This window comes from Nerophis lumbriciformis, linkage group LG36, assembly GCF_033978685.3.
Source record: "Nerophis lumbriciformis linkage group LG36, RoL_Nlum_v2.1, whole genome shotgun sequence".
Taxonomy (NCBI): domain Eukaryota; kingdom Metazoa; phylum Chordata; class Actinopteri; order Syngnathiformes; family Syngnathidae; genus Nerophis; species Nerophis lumbriciformis.
In genome coordinates this window covers 21,834,295-21,857,075 of record NC_084583.2, presented here as the reverse complement: position 1 = coordinate 21,857,075, position 22,781 = coordinate 21,834,295, and the positions used below count along the sequence as shown (strand labels likewise).

General features: G+C 41.4%; 1 protein-coding gene across 1 annotated transcript in view; it reads right to left on the bottom strand.

Moving 5' to 3' along the window:
* The window catches only part of rnf20 (ring finger protein 20, E3 ubiquitin protein ligase), a 53,780-nt gene that overhangs the window by 21,274 nt on the left and 9,725 nt on the right, over positions 1–22,781 (bottom strand). The window contains exons 7-19 of the mRNA XM_061930643.1: positions 22,631–22,746; positions 17,953–18,099; positions 17,811–17,885; positions 17,558–17,677; positions 11,792–11,971; positions 11,593–11,728; positions 11,380–11,501; positions 11,126–11,282; positions 8,613–8,913; positions 4,561–4,678; positions 4,283–4,432; positions 3,998–4,210; positions 3,769–3,894 (exon numbers count right to left, since the gene is read on the bottom strand). Of these exons, the coding sequence (XP_061786627.1) occupies positions 3,769–3,894; positions 3,998–4,210; positions 4,283–4,432; positions 4,561–4,678; positions 8,613–8,913; positions 11,126–11,282; positions 11,380–11,501; positions 11,593–11,728; positions 11,792–11,971; positions 17,558–17,677; positions 17,811–17,885; positions 17,953–18,099; positions 22,631–22,746 (1,961 nt within the window). The remainder of the gene's footprint in view (positions 1–3,768; positions 3,895–3,997; positions 4,211–4,282; positions 4,433–4,560; positions 4,679–8,612; positions 8,914–11,125; positions 11,283–11,379; positions 11,502–11,592; positions 11,729–11,791; positions 11,972–17,557; positions 17,678–17,810; positions 17,886–17,952; positions 18,100–22,630; positions 22,747–22,781) is intronic.

Here is a 22,781-nt window from a genome sequence, read left to right as displayed (position 1 = left end):
TAATACCTGCTCCGGTTTTGATTTTATGACCCTTCAAAGACCCGCTGCGCTGATGCTGCTGCGCTGCTGTTTTTTTAAGATGGCTGCTTAAAAGCAGGAAGCACCAACGTGCCCACACAATGCAGACAAGGTAGGTACACTAGACAAAAGTCTTGGGACACTTCAGACTAAAAGTAGACAAAAGTATTGGGACACTTAGGACTAGCACCTGCCAAATACGCGGGCCCGACCAATGCTGCTTGCAGCTTTAATTATAAATTGTTTCTCCCAAAAAGTAATTGATTAACGTGGACCCCGACTTAAACAAGTTGAAAAACCATTTAGGTCAATTGTACGGAATATGTACTGTACTGGGCAATCTACTAATAAAAGTTTCAATCAATCAAAAAAGGTTGTAATTGTAAGAGTAACTACTCAGCAAAGTGACTGAGACGTTATTTTTCATTTCGTTATTTTATAAGCTATTACGTTTGATAAAACATTTTAACGTCAACAATGTTTATATGAACTGATTGAAAAAAAACAACACTGTATACATTATTTTAGAACATTTGGCATTTATCTCAATAGATTGCAGTGTGCTATATGATAAGCATAGCAATGTATAAAAAACATTATATATTGAACCTAGACTTAGGTAAAAAGACACAAAATAGCATTTGGCCTTTAAGTAGTGCAATAAAAATACAAGTAAAATAAACAAAAGTATCCTTCATCCATATTTTTATCAACTATCACAACATTTAGCTTAACTTAATGGTCAAACTTAACATTAAGTAGGACTTCACACACAATAGTCAATATTTACAACACTGAAAAGTAGTAGTCAAAATTCATGTATTCTCCACTCATTCACACAGAGAAATTTAAAAACATGTTTTTATGCGCTGCCTTTGGCTAAGCAGGTATGTATGTGTGTTGTGAAACGGAGTTACGATGCATGCCTTCATCATTATTCGTTTATGAGTGCGGTAGAAGCAGCAAATACACATAGCTCACTTACAGTCTGTAGATGCCACATTGACGTCAAAAATAAAAAGGTGCCCTCTTTACTGTTCACATATTACGGCGTCGAACAAATCCACACATTTTTGCTTTGGCACTGCTGGAGAGAATCTTACCTTCCTAAACAAGGAAGGAAAAGTATTTGATTGGCTCTACATTGTTGCTAACCCCCAGACCTCACCCTGTCTCATATCTAACACTATTCAAGAGCTGTGATTGGGTATAATTTAAACTTGTCACACCCATCGACGAAATGAAATATACCGGTAAATGGATTTTCATCGACACTGGTTTACTGAGGGCTGATATGGGGAGGGGGGCTAGGAGGGTATACTAGTGTATCGTGTCTCTTTTTCAGCGGATTTCTCCGCTATTGGCGATAATTTTCTCATCCCAATCTTTGCTGAAACCAGACATTTTGCGCTTCATTCAACCAAACTAGTAAGACGCGACTTCAAATTCTCAGTAACTGCAACGGCGTTGCAATAATGGCAACAGTCCATCCATCCATCCACTTCCGCTTATCCGAGGTCGGGTCGCGGGGGCAGCAGCCTAAGCAGGGAAGCCCAGACTTCCCTCTCCCCAGCCACTTCGTCCAGCTCTTACTGTGGTACCCCGAGGCGTTCCCAGGCCAGCCGGGAGACATAGTCTTCCCAACGTGTCCTGGGTCTTCCCCGCGGCCTCCTACCGGTCGGACGTGCCCTAAACACCTCCCTAGGGAGGCGTTCGGGTGGCATCCTGACCAGATGCCCGAACCACCTCATCTGGCTCCTCTCCATGTGGAGGAGCAGCGGCTTTACTTTGAGCTCCCCCCGGATGGCAGAGCTTCTCACCCTATCTCTAAGGGAGAGCCCCGCCACCCGGCGGAGGAAACTCATTTGGGCCGCTTGTACCCGTGATCTTGTCCTTTCGGTCATAACCCAAAGCTCATGACCATAGGTGAGGATGGGAACGTAGATCGACCGGTAAATTGAGAGCTATGCCTTCCGGCTCAGCTCCTTCTTCACCACAACGGATCGATACAGCGTCCGCATTACTGAAGACGCCGCACCGATCTGCCTGTCGATCTCACGATCCACTCTTCCCTCACTCGTGAACAAGACTCCGAGGTACTTGAACTCCTCCACTTGGGGCAAGATCTCCTCCCCAACCTGGAGATGGCACTCCACCCTTTTCCGGGCGAGAACCATGGACTCGGACTTGGAGGTGCTGATTCTCATCCCAGTCGCTTCACAATTTAAATTGCTCGTTGCTGAAAAAAACCCTGCCATTATACTCTAACGCCATTATAACCAAGACTGCTGGTATCATGTGTTGGAATAATTGTTTGTAAGTTATCACAAAAGAAACGTTGTATTATGAATGCTGTCTTTCGAGGCCTAACAAGAGGAAGAAGGCTCGTAAAACTCCACTGTGATTTCAACACGGACAGATGGCAGGATCTGCTCAACTTCCAGAGGAACTTTCTTTGAAGTGTTAAACGAACTCTCTTTGAAGTCAACGCTATTTACGACCCGCTGCCCTTTTGAAGCAACTGTGGTCAGGAGACGGGAGGGGTTATCCATTGTCCTCCAACACCTGCCCCAGCTGGATCCAGGAAGAGCCCAAGCCCGAGAAATCCCACTTCTTGGTCTTCAAAGCGACCGAAAACAATGACTGTTTTACATACTCCCCATTCCTGCTGAGACATGTGTTGGTGCGTGAACATTGAATATTGTAATAAAGAGGAGACGAAAACCTTCTTCGTCAGAGCGTGGTGCAGGACTGTACAGAGAGTGCAGTGGCCATGTCTCTCCTCAATATTGAGTCCAAATTGAATTCTGTCTCTGTTTGATTCCTTGCCTTTTGTCTTGTTTAATAGATGTCCTCAGTGTTTGAACGTGACATCATGTGTAGTATGTATTGTATCTGCTGATGTAGTTATGTTGTAGTTGGAAAAATAAATAAATAACTACATTAAAAAGAAAAAAGACCAATAACAACAAAGAGGCTGATACCGATATACAGTACAGGCCAAAAGTTTGGACACACCTTCTCATTCAATGCATTTTCTTTATTTTCATGACTATTAGGACTATACTATATAAACAATGAATGAACAAATAAAGGTGAAATAACCGAAAACATGTTTTATATTTTGTTTTCTTCAAAATAGCCAACCTTTGCTCTGATTACCGTTTTGCACACTCTTGGCATTCTCTCCATGAGCTTCAAGAGGTAGTCACCACCTGAAAGGGTTTTCACTTCACAGGTGTCATAGTTTTGATGCCTTCAGTGACAATCTACAATGTAAATAGTCATGAAAATAAAGAAAACGCATTGAAATGAGAAGGTGTGTCCAAACTTTTGGGCCTGTACTGTACGTCAAAATGCCAAATATTGGTGCCGATAATCGGTCGATATCTATTGGAAACTATGAACCATCTTTAGTTACCACCTCAATTCTTCTCAAATGCTCTGTAGCTAAGTATAGTGTGTTACTAGCTGCAAAGCTACAGCCATAGTAAAGTTAAAGTTAAAGTTAAAGTACCAATGATTGTCACACACACACTAGGTGTGGCGAAATTATTCTCTGCATTTGACCCATCACCCTTGATCACCCCCTGGGAGGTGAGGGGAGCAGTGGGCAGCAGCGGTGGCCGCGCCCGGGAATCATTTTGGTGATTTAACCCCCAATTCCAACCCTAGTACATTAAGGGAGACAAAATTAGCAGTAAAAAGGGCAAAACAAAAGCTTGTGAACATGACGAAATGATGTGCTACCTTGCGTTTGTTCATGTCCAGTGCTTGTGTTCTTAGAGCTAGTTCTCTCTCAGCAGTACTAATAGTGCCCTGCAGCAGGCGCTCCTTCTCCTCAAGCTTTCTCACCACCTGCAGCTGGGCATCCACCTAACAGAAAAGCACACAACACATAAGAGGAAAAACCACAACTGTAACAGACGTGAACAAAAGTGCATGTATTTAGGTCTCGCAATTTCCCCTCAAGGCTCACCTGAGTTTTTAAAGTGAGCAGTTGATCCGACAGCTCCTCCTTCTCCTCTTTCAACAGCTTGTGGATCTGGTTGGACTTGATGCGCTCGCTCATCAGCTTGAAGTTGGCGTCATCTTTTTCTCGGAGCTGCTGCATCAGGCGAATGTTCTGTTCCTGCATGTCCTCAAAGGCCTGGCCCGTCACGTCCATCTCGCTCAGCAGGGCGTCCTCCTCCTGCACAGGCAGCCGTTTTAAAAAGGAAGAAGATCCAAGTTGTGAGCATTCAGCTGTCTGACACTCACACACCTGCTTTGCTATGGAGAGCTTTTTGTTGAGGATGTCGATCTGCTCTTCCACTGAGCGAATCTTTCTTAAGGCTTCCTCGTCGGCCATCTTCTTGCCCTCTCTCCTTTCTCGTTCCTCAAGCTCCCTCAGCCTCTGACGCAGCTCCTCTGCCTGTAATCCGCATCGTCGGAGAAACAATATCTTAAAACATCTTTGCACCATTGACAAAATATCATCGTAAAGATTGAGAACATCGGAAAAACTGCATGCTAGTAACTGGTTTGTGCGAGGCTGATCACCTCCGACTTGGCTTTCTTCTCTGCTGCCATCAACTGGACTTTGTCTCTCTGTTCCTTAGGGGCTGAGCGATACATGTCTAAGAGCAGCTTCATCTCCCTCTGGGACTCCTGGGCTTTTCTGAATAGTCATTGTAAGAGTCATCATTACACCAATAGCACTTTCAGCCAGACGCCAACAAAGCAAACACCTATTCTAATTACCGTATTTTCCGCACTATTAGCCGCACCTAAAAACCACAAATTTACTCAAAAGCTGACAGTGCGGCTTATAACCGGGTGCGCTTTATATATGGATTAATATTAAGATTCATTTTCATAAAGTTTCGATCTCGCAACTACGGTAAACAGCCGCCATCTTTTTTCCCCGTAGAAGAGGAAGTGCTTCTTCTTCTACGCAAGCAACCGCCAAGGTAAGCACCCGCCCCCATAGAACAGGAAGCGCTTCTTCTTCTACTGTAAGCAACCACCCGCCCGCGTAGAAGAAGAAGAAGCGCGCGGATATTACGTTTCATTTCCTTTGTGTGTTTACATCTGTAAAGACCACAAAATGGCTCCTACTAAGCGACAGGGATCCGGTTCATGAAAAGACGCAATCTCTCCATCCGCACACGGACTACTATTTCACAGCAACTGCCTAAAGACTTTCAAGAAAAGCTGGCTACTTTCCGTGCATATTGTAAAAACAAGATAGCTGAAAAAAAGATCCGGCCAGAGAACATTATCAACATGGACGAGGTTCCACTGACTTTTGATATTCCTGTGAACCGCACTGTGGATACAACGGGAGCACGTACGGTGAATATTCGCACCACAGGGAATGAGAAGTCATCCTTCACTGTGGTTCTAGCTTGCCATGCTAATGGCCAGAAACTTCCACCCATGGTGATATTCAAAAGGAAGACCTTGCCAAAAGAGACCTTTCCAGCCGGCATCATCATAAAAGCTAACTCGAAGGGATGGATGGATGAAGAAAAGATGAGCGAGTGGTTAAGGTAAGTTTACGCGAAGAGGCCGGGTGGCTTTTTTCACGCAGCTCCGTCCATGTTGATATACGACTCCATGCGCGCCCACATCACGCTGGTTTTTAATATATTATTAAAGTTTGACTGACCTATCTGACTGTTTTTTTGACATTCCTTTAGCGCAGTTAGATGCGGCTTATAACACGGGGCGGCTTATAGGTGGACAAAGTTTTGAAATATGCCGTTCATTGAAGGCTCGGCTTATAACCCAGGGCGCCTTATGGTGCGGAAAATACGGTACCGTATTTTCCGGACAAAAGGGCGCATTGCTGATAAATGCTCTATTTTCGATCTTTTTTCATATATAAGACGCACCGGATTATAGGTCGCATCGAAGGAGTCACATTATTCTTTTATTTTTTCTTAATTTAAAACACATCCTTGTGGTCTACATAACATGTAATGGTGGTTCTTTGGTCAAAATGTTGCATAGATGATGTTTTACACGGTTTAATACGGTGCGCCTTATGGTCGCGAAAATACGGTATAGTGGCTTTGATAACGGGAACCGGTTCTCAAAAAGGGATTCACATCCATGGAATCGGTTCCGTTCTTATCGAACAATCGGGAGAACTGGTTTCGAACATCATCCCTAGTCTTCTCCCTGTCATCTTTGTTGTGTGTGCAAGGACGGAAGTGGAAGAAGTGTCAAAAGATGGAGCTAACTGTTTTAATGACGTTCAGACTTTACTTAAAATCAATAACGGAGCAGCATCCCCTCCAACGTTCCCTCTAAGGTGCGCGCCTGCGCAATTGCGCACCGCTCAAACGTCCTCTGCGCACAGCAAATTAATGCCGCGCAGGAAATCAAAAATCCCATCTGAACTTTAAACAAAATGAACACATTACAATTTATTCTGTATGATTTTGCAATACAACTCTGTGAGTGACAGGTGACAACAAGAGTGGCCACCAATGAATAAAACAATCTTTGTCAACACAGTTCAATTATCGTCTGTCGAGACACTTTACGGACAGGAATTCCATCAATCACTTTATTGAGCAAAACTGTTTGTAACCACACCAAAAACATGAGTAAAAAAAACTTTTATCTATAAAAACTGGTAATTTTCTGCCATACAAACCAGGCTTAAAACAACGTTATCATCCGTCATTTTAACAGAAGCCGCTCGCTCTCTCACCTGCACCAACTAGGGATGTCCCGATACAACCTTTTCACTTCCGATACGATACCGATATTGTAGCCTTGAGTATTGGCTGATACTGATATCAATACGATACGATATAGGCACGAATCATACATATATTTATTCCTTATTTTGTTGTGTGGAATGTTAGAAAAGGCTTGATAAAGTGATGTTACTGTTACTGATGTTGTAGTGTTAAAACACAAAACAATAGTCAGCAAGAGTAGGTATAGGAAAAACTGACCCATTTATTATTAACCAATTGGTTACATAAATTTTAACCTTCAACATAAGAGTATTACCTCAACAAATCCAATAAAAACAAAATGTTATATTTAAAGTGCAAAATAACCACTAATACCAACATAATTATACAATTGAATAGAATAAATTAAAAATAAATTAGAAGACCCTGAAAAATAACCTAAATAAATCCAATTAAAAAAAAAAAAAACGTTTTAAAGTGCAAACAATTCAAGTTCACTTCAGTTATTTTTTTACTGTCAGCATATGTTGGAAACAACTGTGGGCAGGGACAAAAACAACACAATATTGTCCATGAGTGTTGGTGCCACCAACACTCATGGCACTTAGCCAGTGCTGCGTTTATGGCCACACAAAAAGTCGGACAACCCCAACGCCACACAATGTGTAAATGTTGTAACACTCTGACTCCACAATCAGATGTGTGCTTATTTTACTGCCATTTATTAAGAATGTTAATCTAAGGATATTATTCATGAAATATTGTCACTGGATTTCATAAATGCTAATAAAAAGATGTATTTTACAGACAGAAAGTTACAGGAACTAAATGTAATCTCTGAAAGGGGTAACATTTCTTTTAAAGGCAGAAACCGCAGCCAGACATACAATACTAGCACATAGGTCATGAAAAACATGTTTTTTTGTTATTGTCATTTTAAGAGGGCAAAATCACTTATATCAGAAAATTATTTTAATAAAACATTTACATTGTTATGATGTCAGGTTTGGGACAGGTGTGACGCTGGTGTGGCCACAATGTGCACGTCTGATGTTGCTCACATGTGCTCCACTGAATGCTCAGGGAGTTTGTGCGTTTGCTCACACACAAGAAAAATTAGAGGGAACATTGATCCCCTCATCCGCCGGAAATGTGTTCCGTGAAAAACCATCCGACCGGAAATTTCTAATAACTAAAGCTCCTTGGGTGAATAATGTAAAGTCACTACTAATGTCACATAACAAGAAGATAGAGAAAAAGAAGAAGCTTATCAACTACAGACTACAAAGGCGGAGGCATGCCATTTTTCAGGACTTATGCAGATCCCAAATACAGATCAGCAGGTACCAGAAGGTAAGAAAAGTTGCTTTTGCATAATATTGTGAAACAAAACGCCAGATAATGATTCTTACATTATACACACACTATAATAATATTTGTATGTTGAAGCACAGTACAATTCATCTAGCGGTGTGGCTTCATAGCTTACCAAAGTCATACTAAAACATTTTGATAGATTTTTGAGCACCGTGTGTAATGTTCTAGATTTTCAATGGAACATATCAAATGTTGGTGTTTACTTTAGTCATAATGCAGTCTACACCTATCTCTTGTGTGACTGCCATCATATTGCAGTCTACACATATCTCTTATGTTTGACTGCCATCTACTGGTCACACTTATCATTGCACCATGTACCAAATAAAAACAGCTTCGAGGTCGGAAAGCAAAACCAGAATTATTCTGTACATTAAGCGCACCGGGCTATAAGGCGCACTGTCGAGTTTTGAGGGGAAAAAAAGCATTTTAAGTGCGCCTTATAGTTCGGAAAATACGGTAAGTAATACATTTTAAAATATAACTGACAAAAACATGTGCTACACACATATCACTCACTTGAGCTCTACTCTGACGATCTTTAGCTGCTCCATCTCTTTCCTTTTTGGCACCCCAGCTGAAGAAAGGCGCTCCCCAGAAGATTCCTCAGATTGGTGGCTACTCCCTGATTTATCCTTCTCTTCCTTTATGCCGCTGCGAGTTGGCCGGTCCCTCTCCTTTTCCCTCTCCCGCTCTCTGTCTTTCTCTTCTTTCTTGATAACAATGTCTTTCTTTTCTTCCTTTTCTTTCTTCTCATCTTTCTCCTCCTCTTTGACGGATACCTCAGGTTCGACTCCTGGCTCTGTTTTAACTGATGTGCCTGGAGAGAGAGAGAATCACAATGACAATCCGCTATGATATTCTAAATACGGCGGAACAATTTATAATTTTCAGGGAATGTGGGTCAGTTAAACTGTACAAAAGTTCAACATTTTAGTCAGCTTTACACGTGATGTTATCATGCAAGATCTCAGTGTGCTTCATAACAGCTCAGTTCAAAGATGAACTATGAAACATTAGCGCTTACAAATAAAGTTAAGGCACATTGTTTTTTTGTTGTTTACAGGGGTTAACTTTTTTTTAAACACATTTGAGTAAAAAAGAGTGTTGTGTTGTTTGAATGTCTACATTAGGACTGCAATGATTAATAGATTAGAAAAAAAGCTTTTTTTTTTTGCATTCTGTTGCTTCAGTTATTGTTTAACCCTTGTGTAATGTTCATATTGTTGTTACTCCACCAGCGTTTGTGGGTCTGATGGACCCGTTGCATTTTGTGGCTTTTAATGCCTCACAATCAAACACTTTTATGTTAAAATACTGAACAGATGTTTACCTTATTCCAATAAACATCTGTTCAGTATTTTAACATACAAGAGTTTGATTGTGAGGCATTAAAAGCCACAAAATGCAACGGGTCCATCAGCTGAGTAACAATAATATGAACGTTGCACGGAAAATTTCTCTGCCAGTTTCTGCATCCCACAGGGATTCTTCTTTTGTGTTTCTGCACCTGCGGTTCCCACACAAGGTTGCAACATTGTTTGTCAACACTGTCTGCTCTCATTTTCTCGCACATTTGACCCTCTGATGTTCTGTGTACCTACACTCTGTCCTCCTCCTGTCTAGGCCTGCTCTCTCTCTGTGTGTGTGTGTGTGTGTGTGGGGGTACACAGAACATCAATTTCCACACTTCTATTAGCCCGGGTCCAGTGGACCCGGACATCTTATATGTAATATAAATGTGTAGGGGGGGTGTATGGTGTGTGGTCATTAAATATGTATTCTGATATATGTTCTTCACAGAAAATGAGCCAAAGTCAGTGAGTCTCAGTTTGAAAAATTAATTAATTGTATCATTTTTCTTTTAATAAAAAATGAAAACGGGTCCCACAGACCCGAACACCAGTCGTGGAACTACCAAAATTCATAAAATCCGGAACACAAAGAGTGCCCGGAACTATATATACACAGACATAGTTTTTGCATGACCGCTGCTATACAGTGAACGTGAGCGTGGTGGTGTGTGGGTGGCAGTTAACAACGGAGTTAAAAAAAAAAAATGTTTTAAGAGTACCGGTATTTTTATTATTGCACACATGTTGAAAGTGAAATGTCAATGATAATGATGTACATTTATTATACATAAAGAATGAAGGTAAAGGCAAGCAAACAATATTGTTATGTCAATTATTTCCCCTAAAATACAAATTGAGGCAAAAATGTGTTTTATACTAGTTCTTAGTGCTTGCTCGTTTCTCTTCTTTTATCTTTTAACCTGCCCATTGTACAGCACTTTGGTAAATTTTAAATGTGCTTTATAAATAAAGTTGATTTGCTTTAACAGGGGACAAATATTTTTTTTATATTCCAACTGAATTTTTTTTCATAACTGTAAATGTCTTTAAATACACATTAACATTTGTTTATAAATGGCAGTGACATGACCACCCTACTCACTGCACTGTCAAGGTTTGAAATAAAAACATGGATAAGTATGTATACGATTATAATAATCTTAGCATTGAAAATAGCTAGCCATTATCGCTCCAGTGGCAAGCTAATAATTAGCGGCACTAGCTGCCAGCTAGCTATTAGTGGCGCTATAAAGTATTCTTTAAATATCTTACAATTGCACTATAACAAAGTATCTTTAGGGTCAGTTTAATTAAAAACACAACTTAATGCAGGATATACAAGTAGGGGGTCATTGGCCTGTTTTATACCATGACTTCATTAATTGAACTACTCAATAGATTACTCGATTACTGAAATAATTGATAGTTGCAGCTCTAGTATGTATGTATCAACAGTTATATTTACACTTTTATGACAGTTCACAGTGAACATTGTTTGTCCAGTTAATATAAGTCTTGTAGTAGCGCCACTTTGAAGCAAAAAACTGATTATTTCCCAGATTTTCTGGGAAATGACCAAACAGGAGCATCCCTGAATTGATTTGTGTTCACCCTTAGAGATTGCAAAGTGTCCAACATTGTAACAAATAAAATGTAAACAAATCAACTTGGACCAACCAGTGCTGCTTGGCGTAGAAGAGCCGTTGTCAGGAGGCTCAGTCTTGACTACAGAGTCCCCTGAAATCGCGGTTGTCGTAGGAGACGTCTCCTCCTTCACATCCATCTCTGTGCTGGACTGAGATTGCAAGATGGTGTTCCCCTTTGAAACGCAGATCTACGCAGACAATAAAATACATCATCTTTTGTGCTATTTATTCTGTTGTGTTTTTCTACATCAAATTCTTAAGATTGACTTTCTCTTTGCATCCAACCTGGTTGAGTTCAGCTTGTGTCTCTCTTAGCCTCAGCTTGAATTTCACAACCTCTCCCTTCATCTGCTGGTTGTGAGTTTGTAGGGTGCTGATCAAATGGCGCATCTCTCGGTTTATAGGGCCTGATGACAGAAGAGCGCAATGTCTCTATCAACCTTCACACACACAAGGATCATAAACTGCCGACCTCAAGCAGCACCCCTGGATACACACCCGCTTGCTCGTTGGCGGCAAGAGTCTGTTCGAATTCGATGCGCAGCATCTCATACTCCTTCCTGACTTGAGCCAGCGTATCTTCCAGCTGAAACACCTCAGTGCGAACCTTCCTCTGCAGTGTCACCTCGTCATTCTGTTCGCACCAAAAACAGTATCAGTGAAGCAAAGCTCGATTTGCGGAAACACACCTACTTGCCTCCATGTGCTCCAGTTGTCGAAGTCGTGCCGTCCTCGTCGTGTTGAGACGAGCGCGTGTCTCATCCAACTGAGCCTTGAGTATCAAAGACTCGTTGTAGAGCACAGAAAACTGAGACTGCAGACAGCGATACTCAGAGGTTTCCCTCACCAAGCACTCTGCTCGACTCAGCAGCTCTGCCTGAGAGAGAGAAAGAAAAACTGGTGTGAGATGTGAGCTGAATCTCTGTGAGTGTGAGAGCTCGGCGTTGTACAGGCCACTTCACCGTCTTATATACAGCCAGACATTGCACTAAAAAACTAGTCTTTAACCTTTCAGACCAGTTGATCTGCCGTTTCTTTTCTGCTCTGCCCCCCTCTCCTTCGTGGAGGGAGGTACATAGATTCGGTGACCACAGATGATGCGCTAGCTGTCCAAAGTCGGGACCCAGGGTGGACCACTCATCTGTGCATCAGTTGGGGACGTCTCTGCGCTGCTGACCTGTCTCCGCTCAAGATGATCTCCTGCTGGCCCCACTATGGGCTGGACTCTCACTATTATGTTAGATCCACTATGGACTGGACTCTCACAATATTATGCTAGATCCACTCGACGTCCATTGCACCGGTCGCCCAGAGGGGGGGTCCCCACATCTGCGGTCCCCTTCAATGTTTCTCATTGTTATCCCATTGGGTTGAGTTTATTCTTGCCCTGATGTGGGATCGGAGCCGAGGATGTCGTTGTGGCTTGTGCAGCCCTTTAAGACACTCGTGATTTAGGGCTATATAAGTAAACATTGAATGGTCCATTGCCTGCGCACAATTCCCGAACTTGAGTGCCCAAACAAAGAATCACAGGTGTTGGTGACCGAGTCTTGTTGTGTTATTAAAACAACTGCATGAGGGCAATTGTGCTCATAATGTGTCTTCATTACAAAATGTCCTGTGTTCACCTGCTTTCAACTCCTCACCCAGAAGTCATTCACTCCAAGTTCTGTTGCCGTTTAATGTCATCACTGGTTAACTCTGTTGCTACAGTATTTGCAAACTAACACAGTTACACCACTGGTCTCTTTTAATCAAGTACGTCTGCAAAATAAGCCACCATTAAAGTTGCAAGTATAGGCACTTTGATAACAAATGCTGAAAACACTATTCAAGGTTAAGGGTTAAGATACCTGAAGCGGTGGAGGCGTGGCTAGGGACGTGGTCAATATGACATTATTTTCTATGATACATACAGTATACTTTCTTTAAAAAGGCAAACAAATATACATACATTTAAAACAAGTCTGTTCTTTTTATAGTATCAACATATATCTTTCCTTACATTATATCCTTTTATTTTTCAATTGTTACTGCTTATTGTACAATGTACTTTGATATTTTTTCCTAGAGACTTTTCCAATCCTTTTAGACACGATTTATTAAAAACGACTGGTAACAAATCTAGCATCTATCTATGGTGTTATTTTAGACTGTACTCGTGTTTAGAGACACTTTACTTCTGTTGCTCCATGTCCACGACAAAAAGCGAGCTGCGGAGAGCTTGACACCACACTTGCTTCCATTGTGTGACGTAAGTGTCAACTTAAATTTTGTAGATGGCTGTTCGCAGGTATATCTTGGATATATTAAGGAGTAAAGCATGGAGGCGGGCGTGTGTGCACTGAGCAAATACTTGCTGGAATTGGGCCCGATGGTAGTATGAGATTGGCAATAAAAGCTAAAAACAGCGTCGGACTTTGTGTGTCTTCTTTTTGATGCAACAACACAATATCTTACTTAATTTTGTTTTCACATTAAAAAAACACATTTTTAAGGTGTGGCGGCTAATATGTTGACGTGGCGCACCGTCAAACTCAAATACATTACGGGTAAACTCTGCTTTCACGTTCAACAAGTTTGTGAGGCTCTACCTGCTTCCATATCCGCTCATCGCCATCTTTGCCAACAAAAGTCTTCAATAAAGTGATTTTATTTCATTCATAATTTTTATGTTTTCTGCATGTGAAACTTTAAATATTGTTTAAAAACGTACATACAAATTGCGATTTTCATTTAATCCAATTCGAAATAGATTCATAATTTTTAAGAATCGATAAACTTTTTTTTTTTTAAAGTACTTTGTCAAATACATTTTTGGATTGAAAACATAGACCAGCTCTTATTAATATTATTGATACTGTGGCTTTTATTCATTTTAGATTGTCCTTTTTTCAAGTATTGTACAGTGCATCCGGAAAGTATTCACAGCAATTCACTTTTTCCACATTTTGTTATGTTACGGTCTTATTCCAACATGGAATACATTCATGTTAAGCCCTTTGAGACACTTGTGATTTAGGGCTATATAAATAAACATTGATTGATTGATTAATTGATGTTTGTCCTCAAAATTTTACACACAATACCCCTTGACAATGTGATGTTTTTTTATTTTTTAGAATATTTAGCAAATTTTTATATATATTTTTTTAAACTACAAAATCACTTGTACATACTGTAAGTATTCATAGCCTTTGCCATTGAGCTCTATCGTGAGATCAGGGGCTTCCTGTTTCAACTGATCATGCTTTATCTGTTCCAACACCTGATTTGTTGGGAGTCCACCTGTGGTAAATTCAGTTGGTTGGACATGCTTTTGAAAGGCACACACCTGTCTATACATAAGGTCCCACACTTGACAGTGCATGACAGAGCACAAATCAAGAAGTAGTGTCAGTAGACTTCAGAGACATGATTGTCTTGAGGCACAAATCTGGGCATGGGTACAGAAAAAATATCTGCTGCCTTGAAGGTCCCAATGAGCACTGTGGCCTCCATAATCCATAAATGGAAGAAGTTTGGAACCCCCAGGACTCTTCCGAGAGCTGGCTGGCCGTTTAAACTGAGTGATCGGGGCATAAGGGCCTGAGTCAGGGAGATGACAAAGAACCCGATGGTCACTCTGTCAGAGCTACAGCATTCCTCTGCGGTACACTGTTCTCTTCCACACCTTTCTTTGCACTTCTATATTTTTATATATTTACACATTGTTTTCTTGCATGCACACATCGCACTGTATGGAATGGCCTCAATCTCGTTACCCTGCATAATGACAATAAAGCTGATTCTGATTCTTCTGAATGCCAGGCATCATGTTTGAAGGAAACCAGGCACCGCTCATCACCAGACCAATACCATCCCTACAGTGAAGCATGGTGGTGGCAGCATCATGGTGTGGGGATGGTTTTCAGCGGCATGAACTGGGAGACTAGTCAGGATAGAGAGAAAGATGAATGCAGCAATGTACAGCGACATCCTGAATTAAAACCCGCTCCAGAGCGCTCTTGAACTCAGACTTGGGCGACGGTTCATCTTTCAGCAGGACAACGACCCAAAGCGCACAGCCAAGATATCAAAGGAATGGCTTCAGGACAACTCTGGAAATGTCCTTAAGTTACCCAGTCAGAGCCCAGACTTGAATCCCTGGAGAGATCTGAAAATGAATGAGCACCGACGCTTCCCATCCAACCTGATGACGCTTGAGAGGTGCTGCAAAGAGGAACGGGTGAAACTGCACAGAGATAGGTGTGCCAAGCTTGTGGCATCGTATTCAAAAAGACTAGTGGCAGTAATTGCTGGCAAAGGTGCATCAACAAAGTATTGAGCAAAGGTTGGGACTACTTTTTTATTTTTAATACATTTGCAAAAATGTCTCCAAAAAAAAAAAAAACTTTTCACATTGTCATCATGGGGTATTGTGTGTAGAATTTTGAAAACAAAAACGAACGGGGCGGCATAGCTCGGTTGGTAGAGTGGCCGTGCCAGCAACTTCAGGTTTCCAGGTTCGATCTCCGCTTCCACCATCCTGGTCACTGTCGCTGTGTCCTTGGGCAAGACACTTTACCCACCTTCTCCCAGTGCCGCCAAACACTGCTTTAAATGTAACTTGGGTTTCACTATGGAAAACGCTTTGAGTCACTAAAGAAAAGCGCTATATAAATATACTTTACATACTTATAAATGATAAATGGGTTGTACTTGTATAGCGCTTTTCTACCTTCAAGGTACTCAAAGCGCTTTGGCACTACTTCCACATTTACCCATTCACACACACATTCACACACTGATGGAGGGAGCTGCCATGCAAGGCGCTAACCAGCACCCATCAGGAGCAAGGGTGAAGTGTCTTGCTCAGGACACAACGGACATGACGAGGTTGGTACTAGGTGGGGATTGAACCAGTGACCCTCGGGTTGCGCACGGCCACTCTCCCACTGCGCCACGCCGTCCCTTCACATGTATTCCATTTTGGAATAAGGCTTTAACCTAATTAAATGTGGAAAAAGTGAAGCGCTGTGAACACTTTCTGGGTGGACTGTATTTAAAGTATTGTATTTGTATGTCTTCTCAATTGCTTTTTGACATTTCTATCCTAAGTATTGTAAAGCTGGGATTGGGTTGGGATTGCTTTACTGTATTTTATTAGATTGAGTAACATTCTGTGGTTTTGGTAAGTATAATTTTAAAAGACGTTTTAGGCCAAAATCATACAATATTAGCCTTTTTTTTAATTACAATTTATATACTAAATAATATATCTTACGAGAATGGTGTTGAATCGAGAATGGTTTCCGAATCGTCACCCTAAGAATGGAAACATGAGGTGCCCAAATATTTCCACCTCTACTTAAAATATATTTTGTGTACCGTATTTTCCGCACCATAAGGCGCCCTGTGTTATAAGCCGCGCCTTCAATGAACGGCATATTTCAAAACTTTGTCCACCTATAAGCCGCCCCGTGTTGTAAGCCGCATCTAACTGCGCTAAAGGAATGTCAAAAAAACAGTCAGATAGGTCAGTCAAACTTTAATAATATATTAAAACCAGCGTGATGTGGGCGCGCATGGAATCGTATATCAACATGGACAGAGCTGCGTGAAAAAAGCCACCCGGCCTCTTCGCGTAAACTTAAACTTACCTTAACCACTCGCTCATCTTTTCTTCATCCATCCCTTCGAGTTAGCTTTTATGATGACGCCGGCTGGAAAGGTCTCTTTTGGCAAGGTCTTCCTTTTGAATATCACCATGGGTGGAAGTTTCTGGCCATTAGCATGGCAAGCTAGAACCACAGTGAAGGATGACTTCTCATTCCCTGTGGTGCGAATATTCACCGTACGTGCTCCCGTTGTATCCACAGTGCGGTTCACAGGAATATCAGTTGCTGTGAAATAGTAGTCCGTGTGCGGATGGAGAGATTGCGTCTTTTCATGAACCGGATACCTGTCGCTTAGTAGGAGCCATTTTGTGGTCTTTACAGATGTAAACACACAAAGGAAATGAAACGGTAATATCCGCGCGCTTTTTCTTCTTCTACGCGGGCGGGTGGTTGCTTACAGTAGAAGAAGAAGCGCTTCCTGTTCTATGGGGGCGGGTGCTTACCTTGGCGGTTGCTTGCGTAGAAGAAGAAGCGCTTCCTGTTCTACCGGGAAAAAAGATGGCGGCTGTTTACCGAAGTTGCGAGACCGAAACTTTATGAAAATGAATCTTAATATTTATCCATATATAAAGCGCACCAGGTTATAAGGCGCACTGTCAGCTTTTGAGAAAATTTGTGGTTTTTAGGTGCGCCTTATAGTGCGGAAAATACGGTATGTATTTTCAGATGTCTGGAATGAACAGACATTTTTATGATAAAATTGCCTTGGTTGTTCACACATTTCGGTCTGCGTCTGACATTTTGGAACATATTACTAAGGAAAACGGCGCTCCCACTGTAATGTACTGTTTTATGACACGCACCTTCATGTTGTTGTTCTCCTGCAGCACATTTTGGAGGTCCTGCTGGAGTTTCTGAAGCTCAGTGAAACGATTGTCTGCCAGCTCTTGGTTCTCCTCCAACTCGCTGTCCATTTCCTCAAACTGCACGAGCAGGATTAAAAAATAAAATAAAATCACAAAAGGAACAAAGCAAAAAAAGTGAGGAAAATAATTACCGGTACAATGAAACATGTGGGTACTATCAATGCAATATTAAATTGTAAAATGTTCCCACCTTCCTCTTGTTGATTGTGATGGTTCCACAAACACTGCTGGCCTCCCCACACACCTTATAGCCTTTGCTGTTTACCTGATGTGATGACAGAAAGTGTCATTTTAAACCAAACGCGGTAAATAGTCTGGTAATTCCACCTCACCCTTTCAAGTATTTCGCTCATGTGCGCATTGAGGCGATTTTCTCGCCGACGTATCTTCTCCATATCCCACTGAAGCTCTTCGATCAGAACCTGCAGCTCGCTGACACGCTGGTCTGCCTTGTTTGCAGCGCGGGCCAGAGATCGGGACTGGACAAGTAAGAAAGAGAGGACAAGATTTAACGCACACATGTCTAACAGATCCGGCCCAACACGTCATTTAATGTGGACCGCGAAAGCCTGGGAACAATGTGCATACTTCATCTTTCTTACTTTCATTGTTTCAATTTTGAGAGAAAAAAATGTATGTAATACATGAAATTTCATACGTTTTAAACTTTGTTATATTTACAAATATATTTAATTGTTATTGGTGTGAATCTTTGGGCACCTCACCATTCGATTCCGGTTCTTAGGGTGAGGATTTGATTCCTAATCAATACTCTATTCTGGATTCAAACTGATTTTTGCAATGTATTATTTGGTATAATAATAACAACAAATAACAAGACCGCTTACAGGTTAAAAAAACTCTTTTTGGTTGCTGACGTATGACTCATACGTGCACTAAGTAAGCATAGATATGGCCTAAATTATTTTTATTTGTTTTAATTCGTTCAAAAAGATAAAATAAATTAAATTTTTGAAAATTACAACAAAGAAAAATCGGGATTTGAATGTGATAAAAAACATTTTTTAGCACTCCTAATTATTATATACCGTATGATAGTTTGTAAAAACAACAATATATATATATATATATATATATATATATATATATATATATATATATATATATATAAAAGGTTTATTTGAAATAGGGAGAGATACGGAAACATAGATATCTGAAACAGTTATCTAATGTATGCATCATAGTGTTTGTAGCCAAAGCTAATTTACAACACTTGTCCCCAACAACAACAACAACAACAACACAGATCTAACATTAAAAATAGGAAAATAAAAAGAATAAGGCAAAGAGGAGTCGATAATAATGATAATAATAATAATACAGACAAAGTGCAAACTAGATAAAAGCCAATAATAATAATAATAATAATAATAATAATAACACAGACAAAGTGCAGACTAGATAAAAACCAAATAGTAAAAACTAAACATGGGAACACGGTTGTTGCTCAACTAGCCACAATTTTGTTTGTTTTTTGAAAGTGACAAGTGCAGGTATACTTTTCAAAGTGTTACGTAGAGAGTTCCATAGTTGTATTCCTTTTATTGAAAAGGCAGTCTGGGCAAAAGATGTTCTACGGAATGGAACGCAACAGTTGCCTTTTGACCTTGCTCGGGTGGTAGATCTGGTACCACTTTGCAGTCTTGTAATTGCCTTGCAGAGCAATTGGGGAGCAGAGTTATCCAAGCATTTAAAAAACAGTCTGACTGTGTAACAAAATAAAATTGGTAAAACTTAAAATATTGTATTTGGTTAAAATTTGGCAATGATGATATTGTATACTATTCTTGTTGATACTTAAATATCTGCTTGTCACCTTGACTTACGATTTCAAAGCAAGTTATCCATCAATTTGTACGTACAAAAATCAAATAACCAAATGCATAGGCAATAATATGAGGCAATTATACTTTTATATTCTTACATTCACTGTTACATGCGGCCCTCTGAGGGCAGCCATGACTGAAAACACGTTCGACACCCCTGATATAACACGCTCTATGCCTTGACATGCAATAGCCACACCTTGGGATGTAAGGATTACCGTTATAAATAATAAATTGCAGTAAAATTCTAGGCGGTTAGCATTGACGTTGTAAATTCTAATTATCGTAAAAGATTGAGTGATTACCGCACTTGGATAAACTCACTGCATGGTGACACTGCTTATTTTCTAGGGCTGCAGCTACCGCTTATTTTAGCTATCGAGGGATTAGATTGTTTGATCGATCAAGTAAATCAGACAATTATATAACCTCAATTTAGGGAAAACAGTTTAAATAAAACAATTTTTTCTTCTTGTCATAACTTTCATCCTCTTTAAATAACAAATACATATACAGTACAGGCCAAAAGTTTGGACACACCTTCTCATTCAATGCGTTGTCTTTATTTTCATGACTATTTACATTGTAGATTGTCACTGAAGGCATCAAAACTATGAATGAACACATGTGGAGTTATGTACTTAACAAAAAAAGGTGAAATAGCTGAAAACATGTTTTTATATTCTAGTTTCTTCAAAATAGCCACCCTTTGCTCCGATTACTGCTTTGCACACTCTTGGTATTCTCTCGATGAGCTTCAAGAGGTAGTCACCTAAAATGGTTTTCACTTCACAGGTGTGCTTGAAGCCAGGTTTTTAATTCAAAAATAAAGGTGCATTGTGAAGTGTTTTGCTGTCCTCGTGGCATTGACAACACTACAACTCTCTTCGAACAACTTTTAACGCCATCACAAAGTACAGTATGATGAAAGTACAGTATGATGAAAGTGTACAAGGCAAGTAAACAGTTGTCAATAGCCGCAACCAATAGCCCAACTACTCCAATAGGCACAAGGTCAGAGTGTTTTTTTCCAACCCGTTTGGCGTTATGCTCAACAGCAATCATAGCAATAAGCAAAGTTCCTGCTCGAGGTCTCGGCAGGTTTCAAGAAGTCAATGTTAAGACTTATTTTAAACCATAATGACTAAACTTTAGGATCATTTCACATCCAAACTGACAAGAAATGAGAAAGACATAGGAAAACCATAGGTCCAGAATTACTTGTAACTACTGTATATAAATACATCCACTGCCCTTTCGATGCTTGATTTAACAAATAACACCACATATTGGCAAATATTCAAATAGCCATTTTCCAGACTTTCCATTGAATTCCAAAACCTTCATGCCCAATGTTGTAGTAAAAGAAAGGTACACTGTGCTGTTTTAACAACCAGAAAGTTGGCCATGATGGAGGAAAACGCAACAATATATCGTCTGTGAAAGGGACCGTTAGCACCTCTGCTAAATTTAAATGGTTAACTCGTTTTTGACGGTCAGAATTGAGCAAGCAGAGAAAAATGTCAACACTACCACCATCCATCCATCCATCTTCTTCCGCTTATCCGAGGTCGGGTCGCGGGGGCAGCAGCTTAAGCAGGGAAGCCCAGACTTCCCTCTCCCCAGCCACTTCGTCCAGCTCCTCCCGGGGGATCCCGAGGCGTTCCCAGGCCAGCCGGGAGAGATAGTCTTCCCAGCGTGTCCTGGGTCTTCCCCGTGGCCTCCTACCGGGCGGACGTGCCCGAAACACCTTCCTAGGGAGGCGTTCGGGTGGCATCCTGACCAGATGCCCGAACCACCTCATCTGGCTCCTCTCGATGTGGAGGAGCAGCGGCTTTACTTTGAGCACCCCCCGAATGACAGAGCTTCTCACCCTATCTCTAAGGGAGAGCCCCGCCACTCGGCGGAGGAAACTCATTTGGGCCGCTTGTACCCGTGATCTTGTCCTTTCGGTCATGACCCAAAGCTCATGACCATAGGTGAGGATGGGAATGTAGATCGACCGGTAAATCGAGAGCTTTGCCTTCCGGCTCAGCTCCTTCTTCACTACAACGGATCGATACAGCGTCCGCATTACTGAAGACGCCGCACCGATCCGCCTGTCGATCTCACGATCCACTCTTCCCCCACTCGTGAACAAGACTCCGAGGTACTTGAACTCCTCCACTTGGGGCAGGGTCTCCTCCCCAACCCGGAGATGGCACACCACCCTTTTCCGGGAGAGAACCATGGACTCGGACTTGGAGGTGCTGATTCCCATCCCAGTCGCTTCACACTCGGCTGCGAACCGAACCAGTGAGAGCTGAAGATCTTGGCCGGAGGAAGCCATCAGGACCACATCATCTGCAAATAGCAGTGACCTAATCCTGCAGCCACCAAACCAGATCCCCTCAACGACTTGACTGCGCCTAGAAATTCTGTCCATAAAGGTTATGAACAGAATCGGTGACAAAGGGCAGCCTTGGCGGAGTCCAACCCTCACTGGAAACGTGTCCGACTTACTGCCGGCAATGCGGACCAAGCTCTGGCACTGATCATACAGGGAGCGGACTGCCACAATAAGACAGTCCGTTACCCCATACTCTCTGAGCACTCCCCACAGGACTTCCCGGGGTACACGGTCGAATGCCTTCTCCAAGTCCACAAAGCACATATAGACTGGTTGGGCAAACTCCCATGCACCCTCAAGGACCCTGCCGAGAGTATAGAGCTGGTCCACAGTTCCACGACCAGGACGAAAACCACACTGTTCCTCCTGAATCCGAGGTTCGACTATCCGGCGTAGCCTCCTCTCACTACCACCATCATCTCACTACACTACCACCATCTGCACAAATTTGTGAAAAACAGTGAGCGCAGACAGAACAATTTTCCAGAAAGAAAGAAGGCGAATAAGGATTGCAAGCAGATAATCATGCCAGAGAATCGTGATTTTAATTCTAAGTAAAAAACCAATCGCGATACACATTTTTACTGAAACCGTGCAGCCCTAGTCAACTGTATAACGTTCAAAGTGTAAGTATAAAGACTATTTTTTAATACAAAATTGCGATCTCTTAAACATATTTCAAATGGTTGAAAAATAGTACAATAAGGGAGCTCTGATAGTCTTTATAATGTAAAAAAAGTTAAATACCAAAACAACATGGTTTTAGATGCCTACCTCACTGGTCATGTGACTGTGTTTCCGCTTGAGGTCTTCAGTCATCTGTTGAAGACGCTCGTTTTCACTGGTCAGGAGTGCATTGAGTTTGGAAGCTGCAGGCCACAAACTACCTCCTAAGGAAGAAAGCATCCACTGTAATGGACCATCG